Source organism: Globicephala melas, chromosome 14 (assembly GCF_963455315.2).
Source record: "Globicephala melas chromosome 14, mGloMel1.2, whole genome shotgun sequence".
Classification (NCBI taxonomy): Eukaryota; Metazoa; Chordata; class Mammalia; order Artiodactyla; family Delphinidae; genus Globicephala; species Globicephala melas.
This window is the reverse complement of record NC_083327.1, coordinates 6,256,963-6,272,306: the sequence shown is the minus strand read 5'-3', so window position 1 is coordinate 6,272,306 and position 15,344 is coordinate 6,256,963. Positions and strand designations below refer to the sequence as shown.

Sequence of the window (15,344 nt, the reverse complement as noted above, 5' to 3'; positions counted from 1 at the left end):
ACCTTACTTCATTTCTAAAATATACGGAAGTGGTTATGTGTAAAGTACCCCTTATCCCAACAACAGTCAGAGCTCATGTACAATGGTTGGCCTTCTTCTGGGAGTGTGTCTGCCACTCATACTTTAGGGCAGTGGCTCTCGTCTTGGGCTGCCCCCTGGAGCCACCAATGCCTGGGTTCTATCCCAGGATGCTGGCTTTTCCTTGCTCTGGAGTGCGGCTCCTCTGAGGAATCTGAATGGGAAGCAAGGCGAGAACCACTTCAGGTCTTGCTTTAAGACCAGATGTGCAGGTACCATCCTGTTCTGATCTGTAAACAAACATGATCCTATGGACACACTGTTAACCCTAACTCTGTGTGAGGATGAACATACCCCCTGGTGTCACCCAGAAACTCCACACTCAACACATCAAGGGTCCAGTAACAGATCCAGGACTCCTAACCAGTCCAGACAGAACCGCCATCTGGTATCAGAGTTCCAAGCCTGTGACCAAACTACAGTCAAAGTCATTCAAAATGGAATTTTGATACTATTTTATGACTAAGAATATTTGCTTATTCCCTTGAGAAATCATGACTGAATGAAGACTCAGAGGGGAATTAAAAGCTCACCATGATTTGAGCATGCCCGTTAGGAAAAGAACTGGAAGAATCAGCATTGATTGGGTCCTGACAGTTTCTCAATCGGCATCTAAATGCATCTTGAACCTGTGAAAAAAGGACAAACATTCATTTTCTTCTCTCTTGGTAATGACCAGATACTGTCCATATTGGCAATTGACTGAGAAAACCATTATCACTGTTTTTATGATCCAATACCCGTTTTGTTTACTTGGTGCACCTGGACTTTGGTCCATGCCCAGGGAATTCATCATTTACCAACATCTGTAGAGGGAGGTGCTGGGAACTCCTCAGCTGTGCCGATGCCTGTGTCTGGCTCAATACTAATCATTCTTGCCCGACGGCAGGATTATTTCCACTGCTACAAACAATATGCCTGTCTTTCAAGGGGGATTTACTATTCGGTATGGCATAATCTTCACAACAGCTTTAAACATTGGGAAGAATGAGATGACTCAATGATCTGTCGACCAAAATTGATCTGGGATTTTCCTTTTATGTCTTATGTAATGCATATTGGGGAGACCATTTCTTGTCTTGCTTCAAGTACTATGTGCCCTTATGTGCAAACAAAACAAAACAAAACAAAACCAAAAACCCCACACACAATGAAACCAAAAGGTAACAAAAACTACTCTGTTTCTGGTTGATTCTCGTGGAAAAAAAAAAGGCCACTTAGCAAAGCCGAACTTCCTTAATATACATTCACAACTGGATTCTGAGCAAAGAACAAACATCACAAGGAAATTCGAAGAACGTTAAATCCTTTGTTAAACAGCACATGGATAAACCTGAATAGATGAATAACAAACACACAAATCAGCCGACAGCTACTCTGACGTCGTGGTACCTCTGTGTCTGCTAGTCCGTCCACCTCCTGCAGCTCATTAGGCCCCTAACGAGCTTGCCGGTGGGCATCACCATAAGTCAAGTCAATGGCAACGTCATTTTACTAGTATTTGGCTTTTCTGACTTCACATTATTGTTACTCCCCTCCTTGTTTATTATAATCTGTCTTATCGGGTTATCAAACAAAGCACAGATGATGTGGCATTCCTTCTATTTTCCTGAAGCACCATTGTAGGGGCCACCAAGGGAAACATAATGATGTCCAGTTTTGCAAAGCATGTGTATAAACTATCCTGTCACTTGTTGTGAGATGTGCGTAGTTTATGTATTGGCCATAAAAAACCCTGAGCCTATTAAGCTGTTTTCAGCTCCTCTCACCCATTTCAAAAATTCGTTAGCAGCCTGTTTCCCAAACGGCAAGATGTGGAAAGTGACATGAAGTTTAGTTACCACCACTGAGCCCTGGCTGCAGTTCCATCATGAGACCTCTGCCCACGTGCTGGATTTCTCCCCTCAGATTCTGATCCTGGTGATGCAACCACTATGGCTGTGAATTAAGCGGGGGGTGGACTCCATATTCTCTGACCCTTCCATTTTCTGATTCTAATATTTCTTTTTTTAACCATTTTTTAATCGAAGTATAGTTAACTTACAATGCTGTGTTAGTCTCAGGTGTACAGCAGGGTGATTCAGTTATACATATAATATATATATATATCCTTTTTCAGATTCTCTTCTGTTACAGGTTATTACAAGATATTGAGTTCCCTGTGCTATACAGTAGGTCCTTGTTGTTCATCTATTTTATCTATAGTAGTGTGTATATTCTAATATTTCTAAATCTGAAACTTTCTGGAAAAAAAGAACAAGGAGTTGTCTGAGACAACTGGGTGAGGTAATTTCTTATTTCCTCTTTCAGACACATCAGTAAAAGTTCAGGCTCAGTGAAATTTAGTCTGATCATCTTTTCCTGAAGAACTGGATGCCTATTTGGAAGTAATTCATCCAGCTTCTCCCTTGGAGGAGACATGGCACGGACAAACTAGACTCTTTAGAAGCGAATGCTTCTTAGATTAAGAAGTCATAGCTGTGAGACATAAAGCGATACAATTAATAATCAGAAGATCATTATACACTAGGGTAATGCGTCTCCTGTTTGCCGGATGATCTCTGTTTCTGTTACACAGAAATTCGCATTTGGGGGAAAACTCTAAGAAAGTATATCTGTTTCAGAAGAAAAATTCTAAGAACTAATGTCAGAAAAATAGGTACTTGCCAATTTTCTGTTTGTGCCCCGAGGCAACTGTTAAAGAAGTACACACTTTATAAAAGAAGATAAATAATGTGTTAGAAATGTTGCCTTCCAGGAGCTTGTCACATGAATTTGTTTCAAATCTGCTTCTGAGCACCAGCACCCGTAAAATATGAAAGGTGGCCCTTGGTAAAACGAAACATTAACGCTTGTTCACCAGCCACTCTATTTTCAGGCCTTCAGAGTGCAGTTGTCAAGGATATTTTTGTCTGACAATGAAATACGGAAAAGCAACTCCTGTCAGTTTCTCTTCAAAATCCACTATCTGATTGCTTGAAGGAGCTATAAAAGAAATCTCCTTTTCATAACACACACATACAAAATCGATACCTTAAACTACCAAACTCCCAAATACGACAATGGATTAAGGGCATTTCCATACTGGAGAATGATGTCAGCTCCATGAATCAGTCAATGCTAGTCACAAGAAATATAAAACAGAAAAGCATAAAAAGTCTACAGTAAATTCAAGGTCATTTTACTGGTCATATAAATGCCATGATTTAAGTATTGGATTCTCTGACACTTTTAGTGCCTCTGTTCCTTCTAATTCAGAAAGATTTGCAGGAGAAATTCTTCTGTTTGATTAAAAAAAAAATCTTAAAAATACATTCAGGCAATCTAGCTGAACTAGCCTTAAATATTTATCCAGCACTGACAGGGAAGCATGATTAGACTAGATTTTGTACTATCACAGAAAAGGGTGTTTCAAGCAGGACAGTACCTGGAAAATGCATCTGCAGCTATTTGAAAACATTTTGATAACTAAATGAATGTTCTATCAGGTAAACAAAGAGACTTTTATCTTTGGTGAACTAATGTGTATTGTACTTACGGAGAACAGCTAGAAGTTTTAAGAAAGCAAGTCTACAAGGACCTTAATTCCGAACAAGGAGAAAGCATAAAAACAAACAAAAGACAGAATCTCGACCTGGCTATTGCATGCTTAAATTAAAACTTTCTGTGCCCAAAGGAGCATTTACAACGCTGGCCAATAATAGTCTTGGTGTCTTTCTTGCCTTGTGATTAAGACTGAAGAAAAATAACTGTTAGAAGATGCAGATATTTACTATTTAAGCTCCTTAAGCTGACTGACTGTGGAGAACAAGTCACTTATTTGAGGTTCCAATTTAATTTAAAATTTCTTTTTAGATATTAAAATCATTATACCTGAATTCTTCCAATATCAATCATGTTTTAAACTTATGTAGGACCAGTAAATACAATTTTTAAACAAACCCGTCTAGAATAATTAAACATTTAATACCAATTTTGGCACAGTTAAAATCTAGATTTCAAAATGTCCTCTTTTTATAATACTCTGCCATAGATCTTCCACCTTGACGTCAGACAGAGGGTTAAAAAGTATCGGGGGTGTAGCAAAGAACTGATATGTGAATAGCCCTGTAATATTTAGGAGACTTTAAGGAAACCTGGTATCATGTTGTGAAATAAAAAAGAGTGGCAAGAAACATCTCCAAAAATAAGGTGAGGTGAACACAATAAGCTAACAGGTTGTCTTCTGAAAGGATCCTGCCAGGCACCACCAAAGTTATCCCTACCAGATCCTGCTGGGGCTGCTCTAAAATCTCTTGAAAAAGCTATCAACCCTTTTCCTGTGGACAGATTCCTGGATGAGACCAGAGTTCAAAGAGGTCCACAGGGCGTGTCTCTCTCCTGTCCCTCCCCTAGGGACAGTGATTCGGTTCATCTCAGCAGCCGCCAGCGAGAGCTTCTCTGCTGGTCCCCGCTCCGACGACAGCTGGCAATGTCACTGTGAGAGTCGGTGCCAGATTTAGAGATTGCTGGGGAAGAGCAGGGAGCATTGCTTGGCAGTGCTGCAATTCAGAGGAAGCTTCAGGAGAGAGCTGCACTGTTTGAAACAGGCTCTGTATTTAGCTACAGACCCCAAAGCTTCACCTTTTAAGAAGACAGCTTTACCTCCAGTTTTTCTTCCTGACTTCCCAATTCCAGAAGACCATTTTAAGCAAAGAAAAGAAATAAAGTTACATTCTTTTTTTTTTTTTTTTTTTAAAGTTACATTCTTGTGATTTTTTTGATTGTTAGCTTGGGAGGAGAGAAGTTTCTTAAATGTTCTGGTTATTTTCGAAATCGAATATCGACTATTGTTTCTATTGATTCACATCTGTACAAATGGCTTTTTAATTACATGAAATTTCATATAATTTCACCATTAAATGAACAAGAGTGTTGTCAATTTCATGGGTCTAATACCAATTCACAGAAGCACCATGAATGACTACACACTATTAAAATATTATTTGACCTCTCTGAGAGCAAGGGAAATGAACAAAAATGGTTTGTCATTTGCTATATGTGGAAGGGAAAATATGGACTTCGGTCCCAACTTTCAGTCCTAATGATGTTCTATCGGAATTCTCTAACACCTAAAGGATCTTTCACTTAGTCTCAAAATTCTCACAGCTTTTACTATTTTTTGTATCAGATTTGGGGGTCACATAAGCTGCCCCAGACAGCATTTCACATACAGGATCTGAAAAAATGTAACAGTATTTCTTCGGCATGCAGGAGAGAAAAGAAGGAAAGGGAAGTCATACACCAGCCACCTCCACCCATGCCTTCACCGAAGATACTTCATCATAGCCTCGCGCCATCCACGTCAAGGCAGAAAATAAAAACCTAACTCATGACCTCTTATTTCTTTTATTAATTTTAAAACTTTACTCCAAACATACTCAACTTCCTGTCACCAGCTTAACACTGTTGCAAGCTGGGATCCTGGGGTCTGAAGAGAGAGAGAGGTGAGATTTGCCCTTTCATGCAGGCAGGCACTTGAAGAATTTTGGGTAACAGTAAGCTATGGCTGGATGCTACCTGGCGGACATGCCAGAGTTTGCCAATCTTTGCCATGAGCTCTCTGTGTCTTAATTTGTTCACTGATGCCATTGTACTAATCTGACTTCATGCTTTTGTTAACCTCCTGTATGGAGTTGGAGAACCACGCATGCAGATTAAGATGGGTAGAAATATCAATGACATAATTGCAACTATGCTCCAATCAGGAAAACCTAATCTGGAGTGAGATATAAGACTTATATTTTCCTGCCTAAGAGGTGAGATGACTATTGAGTGAAGGGAGGCTGGTGATTTCTGGGGAAAAGTATAGAGGGTTTTATATGGTCCTTCCTTGGGTCCTGTCTACGCTCCTATTTAAAGGCACTCTCTGTGCTTCCTACCCTCTGTTCCGATTAAAATCCAGCTTTATTGCGGTACCTTTAGCCATCCTCCCACTTCCAGACACACATTCTATCTTATTAAAAACAAAACAAACAAAATCTTTAAATGTATTTCTTTTGAAAGCTTCAATTCAGCACGACCAAGATAAAGCTCTTAGCAACCCACCTTGCTCTCCCTTTAACCCAACACCCCTCTGAGCAAGGACGAGGACCCTAACACTCCCCACCCTGGGCAACTCACCCACCTTCTAAAATCTATTCTTCACGACACACTGTGGCCTCTCACCAAGGCCGCTGCACACCCCAAGGAGAAAGCTCTAAAACATCACTTAGTGCTGTGCCCTTAAATGTCGTCAGTTCTGTCTTTCTCTTGGTGCTGCAGTCAGAGCCACTAAAAAAAAAATCTCTCCACTTGTTTTATGCCCCCATGTGCCCCAGGTGGTCTCAGAGGAGAGTCAACTCTCTACCACTCACCACAGGCTTCATTTCTTGCAAGTCGTATGCCCGGGACCCTCTCTCCATTTTCCTCCACTTGAAACTTTCGCTTTCTTAATCAGGACCCCGTTAAGTTCTGAAGTTTCCTATCACCCACACCCCCATCTTCAAAACCCACTGAAGCCCCTGCTCTTCAGGGGGCTGTACAATGTACCTTCTTCCGTGGTCATGAGTCCTACCTAAATTCCCTGTAGATCAAGCTGGGAGATTCATGCAACTCTCCATCTGAACTTTTTTATATGCAATACGACCTCTTTTCAAATTGCTCTCTAGTTATTTCACCACTACTGGCCTCATTTACGTTTTAAAATGATTTGGGGAGAATATTGGTTTTACATGAGATAGCTAAGGAGGCTTGTCTGCTTCATATGATCACTGTCATGTGTTTGTAAATAAGTTTGTTTATCTGTATTTTTATGAAAACAATAAGATGAAATGGGACATTGACAGAAAAAAAAAAAGGTGGAAGGGAGTGGGAGAAACAGAAAGAAAGAAAAGAACTGTTCATGTTTATTTTAAGCATTTGTTACAAAATCACTTCCCAGGTTTGGATGAAACTTCTGGGACCTCCTCTGGCGGAGCTTGGCTCTCCTGCCAGCGCTGGGGAAAGAGAAAGATGAGCTTGGCCCTGTTACTGATGTACAGAGCAGCCCTAGGATCCTCACATACCGATACAACAAAATTATCCATTTAAGTACTTTCCTTTTTCCCTTCCTTCCAGTGAAGGGGTTTTATTGTAGCTTATTTTGTACTACAATCTTGTTATTTTACCCCTCTGACATCAAGCTGCCCGACTGTCTTAGAGCCAGGCAGAGCCAGAGACAGGAGAGATGAGAAGAATGTGAAGGCACCAGGAAAGTGGTTTCCTAGCAACAGGAACTATTTCAAAGCTTTCATAACTCTTGTGCAGTTAGAATTTCCATAGCAATGTGGAGAATAGTAAATAGTAGCTATGTCGCTATGTGCATGCTGCAAATGAATTCTTCTCAAGAAATGATGGCTAAATGAAGGAAGCACCTATATTTGTTCTGTTAGATCCTGTCTCATTACGTATGACACATATTAGTTTCCAAGATCTAGGTTTGTTGCTGAAAGTAATGTGTTGTGATAAATCAGATGGTTTAATTTTTAAAAATATTCTTATTCCCTCTTGGTGTTTGCACTTCTGTCAGTGACATCTGCTAAAGCAATTCAAAAGAGAAAGGGACTTCAGAAGAAGACCCTGTACTTCAAGAATAAACATTTTATGAAACTGAAATATTAAGATATCAGCTCTGGAGGTCACAACAAACTGCTAGTCAAAGAACCAATTTGCTTTTTTAGAAAAGTGGAATATAATTGAGTTGAGATGGTAGTAGGATGATCCTTTCTCCTTCCCCTCTTGACTTGAAATAATTTAGGTTTTCTAATTCGAGCCACTGAAAGCAAAGCCACTTTTAAAATGGATGAAGCCCCACACACATCACATTCAAAATGCCACAGTTACAGTATTTCATTTCTTTTCTCCTTAAACTGCAAGGCTCTCTTCCCCTCTGTGCAGACCCACTTGCTTCATAGAAGACTGTAAAAGTCAATATGGGTAAAGCCTTTTTTTGTTGTTTTATCTTTGACTTTTTTTTTTTAACATCTTTATTGGAGTATAATTGCTTTACAGTGGTGTGTTAGTTTCTTCTGTATAACAAAGTGAATCAGCTATATGTATACATATATCCCCATATCCCCAACCTCTTGCATCTCCCTCCCACCCGCCCTATCCCACCCCTCTACATGGTCACAAAGCACTGAGCTGATCTCCCTGTGCTATGTGGCTGCTTCCCACTAGGTATCTCTTTTACATTGGGTAGTATATATATGTCCATGCCACTCTCTCACTTCGTCCCAGCTTACCCTGCCCCCTCCCCGTGTCCTCAGGTCCATTCTCTACATCTGCATCTTTATTCCTGTCCTGTTCCTAGGTTCCTCAGAACCATTTTTTTTATTAGATTCCATGTATATGTGTTAGCATATGGTATTTGTTTTTCTCTTTCTGACTTCCTTCACTCTGTACGATAGACTCTTGAGTCCATCCACCTCACTATAAATAACTCAATTTCGTTTCCTTTTGTGGCTAATATTCCATTGCATATATGTGCCACAGCTTCTTTATCCATTTCTCTGTCGATGGACACATAGGTTGCTTCCAAAACCTTTTGAATTCATATTGGATGAATCATTAAAGACTACAAACAACCACTTTATGTTAGTATGTATCAAAAATACACAGAAACAGAAATATGTTTATCTGTACCCAGTCCCTTTCTAAATTGAAGGAAATATTCCTTACATTGCTTATACACTTTTAAGAAAGAAAAAGACCAGGGAATTCCTTGGCAGTCTAGTGGTTAGGACTCTGCGCGTTCACTGCCGAGGGTCCGAGTTCAATCCCTGGTTGGGGAAATAAGATCCCACAAGCTGCATGACACAGGCAAATAAATAAATAAATAAATATTTAAAAAATAAACATTTAGCTTAGGTGCTGGCATACAGCAAGAACACCATAAATATTAAACAAATAAAAAGAAAGAAAAAAAAGTCCATACAAATTATCTTGAATTATTGTGACAAAAATATTTTAAAGTGAAAAAAAAGAAAGCAGTAGAGATAAAACTGTATTCCTAGCATCTCCTATGGGATTATCAAGTAGATCACTAGATTTGAGTCATTATACAATATGTTACAGGTAGCTATTGAGACTATTTGCTTTGGTCTATTTTTATGAGATGTTTGTTCACAGGATATAGCAAGGACATGGAAAGATGCCTTATTCTCCTGGACTGTGGTTAATGCTAGGGCAGTGTGATCACAGGTACTATGAGATAGACCCATTGCTAGCGTCGGGCAACACACATTTAGAAGGTCAGAAAGAATTTCTATGAATTCAGTGAGACATCCTTATGATGTGGTCTTTGGGATTTGCAAAATTTAAACAGGGTTCTTTTGGTTTTTCGGTAACAATTGCCACTGAGGAATTCTGAGAGACTTGCCTATAACTGAAATCTGCTCTGTGTATTTATAGCACTGTTACAGGGTATTTTTAAGGGTCAATGAAAAAATACTAGATATGCAAGTTTCCATTTCAGTGTTGGAATGAGAGACATGACACTCTGCTATTAATTTATCAACTATAAAATTATTCAATTTGAACTAATCATTGAAAACGCAATAATAACAGGGCCAATATCCATAGTCTTATTCCCAATAAATACAGAAAATATAGATTTACAGACACCTATTTAATAGAAGCATTTACTATATGATTTAATTACCCTTAAATCATGTTTTTGATAATTATTAGTCCAATTAGCAAGTATGGGAAAGTTCTGATGGGATTGAATTTTTGTGCCAAACATTTTTCTTCATGTAAGCAGCACAACTTTGTGAATCAGCCAACAAAATATCTGTCACTTTAAAACCTGAATATTTTGATCATAGCCCAAGGCTTTTTAGAGAGCTTATTTCTGAAGAAAAAGAGAAGCTTATTTAGAGTTGGGATATTTTTTTCCTCTTTAACACCTAAAGTATTAATATCTTCTGAAAATCTCATGCAGATAAATCATGGATCTTGCTTACAGCCCACACTATTCATCCTTAATCGTCCATCAAAAATGTACCATGTGTCTACACACTTTGAACAATTTTGTTACATAAACATATTAGAGATAACATTAACATATTAGACCTAACATTAACACAGAAGACTCTCAGGATAGTTACGGTCGGAGAAGAACATAGCTCAATTTCTTTTTTAACTTTTAAGCAACTTTGGTCTATAAAAAAATCAACACTTGGAAGAGTTTTAGTGCTGATATTCTAGGTAGAAATTTGTGATGTCTTGGTAACAAAGACCTAGATCAGATTTTTTAAGTGATGAAATCCCCCCTTCCCCTTGCAATGTGAAATCATTCTTCTGTTTTCATTGTTTCTCATCCTACGATGTTCTGGGAATACATGTGTGGGTTTATTGCTGACATCTGTATTACACTAAAGTAGCTCAGAAATGCTGTTCTCCTCATCTGGTAAATGAGGTAAAAACCTGTGCTTACCATCACTCATCAATGTGAAAGCTATAGGATGTGTACTCAGATGCGCATGTGTCTTTTTGCAATGTGCCCATCACAATAGAGTTCTCAAACAAGCTAGATAATGTGAAATGACAGTGGAGACCATCTTCTCAAAATTACTAGCATGGCACTGTGTCACTGTGTGTTTTAGTCACCACCGTCCCCAGAGTAAATGCTCAAATGATTCCTAAACCTTGTAAACACCGTATTGGTGCTTGCAAGCACTCGGAATAATTGTTGCACCAGTTGGAAAACAATATTTTATCCCTAAACAACTCAAGTCTGAACTCCATCATTGATCTTGATGGATTTGGTGCAGGTTAGTGTCTCATGAAGGATGACTTCTTTCCTTCACTGCTGCCAACAAACCTCACCAGGACCTGGAGAAGCACTGTGATTACAGACCTACAGTCCTTGGGGACAATTACTGCCCAATCATGCTCCACTGTGTCCATATTTTGTATTTTCTTAGCATTGTCATCCATATCAAAATCATCCCCTTTGAGTAACCTTAACCGCACCTTAGTACAGAGACAAAAGAACCCCTCGTTCATCTTCAACATTTTCTTTCTAAAACAAAGTCTGTCAAGTATGAGGAATGAGGTTATGCTGTGTGTAGAAGCATGAGTTAAGGAACAGGTTTAAGAAATACCATCGCAATTACATTTTAGGTACGCCGCCCATGCTCTTATCTACACCTATGATTGCATCATAGCCTCTCTTGAACCCACTGTCCCTGGCTCTTGGCACCTCTGGTTGCGTTTTTCCTTGCATCACCCCATCTGTTCTAATCTGTCACCTTCAGAGTCCAAGGAGCCCCCTTGAACTTTGCCTTTGCCTTTTCATTTCTCTTTAGCGTTGACTCCCAAACGATTGTCTTTAGAGGAGACCAGCTTTAACCTGAAGATCAAGTTATTAAAAGAAAAGATCCTATTTGTTAACATGGAAAAGACTCTTCTAGGTATCATTCTTCTCTCTTGCAGAATGATCTTTCTCACCTCTCTCCGGAGAATGCAGTGGACCATGACAATCACAAAGCCTTGCAATGAATCAAACACAGCAAAAAGTATTTGAAACAAGATGGAGCGTTTGTCTGTCATGGCCAGAACTGCAGACATCCACGTCAGAGCCAGAAGGGGCAACACCACACAGGAGCTCCAAAGAGACGCCCTGTTGGAACACAGAGGAAGCGACATTACGTAGCTGCACATACGTATGCCCCAGGCGATAACCAAACCCCAGTTCAACAAAGCATTCTTGTAGGTGGCACCAAGACATTAACTTGGAAACCACAAAGCAGATAACATTTGATAGTTTTATTTATTTTTTGATAAACAATCCCACAATCGTTACAAAAGCCGTTGCAAACTATAAATATTTAAGTATGCTCTTAGCTCTAATATTAGCAAACATGATTTTTTTTTTTTTCCATCGTAGCATTTTCTCACATGCACGGTAAAAGATTTGTCACAAGAAGATGTAAATGATTGGGACTAACATGGCATTACTGGCGGTGGTGGCTGACAAAGCTGTTGTTGAAACTACTCCACACTTGGCACATTTGAGCGTCAAACCGCTATGAGGCTCACTCATCTGACTGCAAACAAACAGAACACCCACAAAAAGAACAAAATATTGAATTGTCACCAAAAAAAAAGTTGCCACTGCAAGTTAGCTTTTAAATACGATTTCATGCAGAAAAGTATATTTATCAAAGAAGAATGCTCTCTGTCGTGTTAAAGATGCATTTACACTACACATTATTTTTGTAACATTCACCGCTTAATAATATGGGCCTTTGTTACATGAGAAGCATATTTCCATAATTTACACCATAAATGGCCCTTGTGTCTACAGATCAAAGTTGCCCAATACACTGAGTTAAACAAAAGCATGTGTTTGTGTAGACATACAGTGAAAACCCTTTATTCAGACCCTTGATAATCAAACAGGTAAGGATTCCTAGCTTCAAATATTTTCAATGTCACTTACAGAAGACACATAATATCAATTAAAACCTTCTGAAATGTACACATGTATCTCAGAAGTCCAATATAGGGAGATATATATTTTAGGCTTTTAGTCATTTGTGGAAGATGTAGCTTTTATCTCAACATATTCATATTTGGAAATTTCTTATAGCATCAATGTACTGTCTATATTTTAGGATGATCTGAATATAGGGGCTGATGAAATTTGATGAAATATTAGTTGATAATAAAAAGAGTGATAGTTTTCTGCTTTAATAAAACACACTTAACATAGTCACCAAGTTCAAAATATTCTTTCTGCACATTTTGTCATAGACTCCAATAGCTTTTAAATGGTCTATTCAAGTCTAGAGGATATTGCAGGTAAATTCAGATTCAATCTATTATCTCATAGAAGCAAAGTCACACTACGTAGAAAAACTTGACACATTTTTCTTTAGAAAAAAGTCCTTTGAAAATGACTCGTTTTTAGAACCCTATAGTTTTAGGAAAAACCAAAAAGAATTACTTGAATCAAATTTCAAAACACTTTAAAATAATTTTCTGTGGTCTCTTGTCCATTCCCATGTGATGTTTATGTCTAAAATATAGGTTTGCCCAGTAGGTTTTTCAAAAAAATAATATTGTGGTGGGCCTGTATTACTATGTGTAAAATAAAAATGGCAGAACAGAGAAAGTCATAAGGGGCTCCTAATTCAGAAAGTCTGGTTTCTTTCAAAGACGTGCCTTCACTGTTGAGTTGCACTTGGATGAGATGATAAATCTGAAAGCTATTAAGTAAATTGACCTGTAGATCCCGTGAGAAAAATCAAAGCTCTCAGAGTTAGATATGGGGGTGGAGAATATGATTCTAAACCGTTCACTTTACTGTTTCAACCCAGGGCATATGTACTAGACACAGGTGTCCAGACTTTTCTAAATAAGAAGTAATAAGAGTCTACCCAGTTTGGTTCATGAATGCCCCAATGGCCGGTGTGTGTGTGAAACTGCTCCCAGGAGAATGCCTAGACAAGTGGTCTCCACAATATATACTTTAAAATAGTAGATGAGAAAGTTCTGTTGCAGAAAAAAAAAGAGAAAATAAAATATTTTACTTGAGATGTTCTAAAAAGACACATGTCATTGTATCTTGTTTTCATTCTTTCCAACTATCATTTTATATAAGATGTGTTGATATTTGCAGTAAATTCCCCCTTGGTAAATACACTTATGTATCAGAAAAAGTTAATCTAGTTTGGGTATTACAAAACTTGTCAAACTATTGTACTATTATTTAAATATTCATTCACTCATTCCTTTATAAATCTTTACTGAGCATAAACTATATGCCTGGCAGTTTCTAATAATTGATGATAAAAAGAAGAAAGGGAATAGATAGAAGAAGTAGATAAAATGGGAGGAGGAACATCTTGGTACCATATTTGATTCTAAATAAATAATAATGTTTCAAAAGAAACACTTGTTATATATATATATATATATATATATATATATATATATATATATATGCAAACAACCTGAAATGGTCAATATTTACAATTAGGGAGATCAATTGTTAAGTTAATCAATTAGCTTCCTGCCCAATGTTTCTTTAGATAATTCTGATTATTTGTTCTTCACTGAAGTCTTTATTACTGGTCCCACTGCTTCTCTGTGAACTAAAAATTAGCTGCAAATACTCATATCTTCTAAAAAAAGACATTCAATCACACTTTGGAATAGAGAGCAAATTTCAATCTTTAAGCTAAAATAAGATTTTCTACTATAGAAAAAATATTTAAGCCTAGAGTCATTAATTTGTTAATAGTCCTTTTCTGCTTTGGACAGTAAGCAGCATTCTGCTTCTACAACTTGTATTAACATCACCCCTATTTCTCCAGCAGTGGCCTTTGTACCAGAAAAAAAACAAAAAACAAAAAACTGTTTGACTCAGTTTTTCCAGTAAAACAGGTGTAACTTCTAATGATATTTTTAGAAATAAAGGTTTAAAAATTACTCTGTAGATTGAAATGGGTAATTTCTAAATTCATAATATGACAATGTTGTCATTTCTCCTAAACCTATATTATCTCTTCCAAAGAGCTATGTGAATCGAACTGGATGTTACGTATAAAATAATCAAATGAGAAAAAAATTCTGACTGAGTTTAATAAATCCTTAGCATTAAGCTCATTCTGATAATCTCGTCTCTTTTTCTGACTTCGGTGTCAGGAATAGTAAAATGATTGACAGAAGTTCAGGGTCCTTTGCAAGCCAGCTGTGCAGCTTGGTTTCTTCATTTCACCCATCATAACAATAGCCACCACCTGCTGAGTGAGTGCTTGCTATTTGCTAGAAATTCTAATGAAAGTTTTATACACATTGTATTTCATAGACTCTATTATGAGGCGAGAGTTATTATCCCCACACACAGCTAGGAAACTGCAGAGCTAAATACTGAGCGTGGATTTCTATTTTATTTTAAAGCTTTATCCTAACCACTAACCCACTCCACCCCCCAATTAAAAATAATAATTATACAAGTCTACACCACTAGTGGCAGAACTGAGTTTCTATATCCAGTACCCAATATGAACAATTTATTCTAACATGATTAATCTAGGCAAGAAATAACTGAAGTAGCTATTGCTCCAATTCTAACCATACGTCAGACTAATGAGTAATAGTGTGACAGTTTCAAGTTCACATGGTATAGAAAGCTCAGTGTCTGTACAAGTTCAAGTCTGCCTATTTCAAGTTGCTTTAGAGATTCATCTGAA

At 37.9% G+C, this 15,344-nt stretch overlaps 1 protein-coding gene across 3 annotated transcripts in view; it reads right to left on the bottom strand.

The window, feature by feature from the left end:
* Positions 1-15,344, bottom strand: part of ADGRB3 (adhesion G protein-coupled receptor B3) — an 801,091-nt gene that overhangs the window by 32,270 nt on the left and 753,477 nt on the right. For 2 of the 3 annotated variants that reach the window (XM_030859191.2, XM_030859192.2), the window contains 3 exons: positions 12,093-12,191; positions 11,593-11,764; positions 612-707 (listed from right to left, as the gene is read on the bottom strand). In XM_030859191.2, coding sequence (XP_030715051.1) covers positions 612-707; positions 11,593-11,764; positions 12,093-12,191 — 367 coding nt within the window. The remainder of the gene's footprint in view (positions 1-611; positions 708-11,592; positions 11,765-12,092; positions 12,192-15,344) is intronic. The other variant, XM_060283891.1, reaches the window with a different exon arrangement.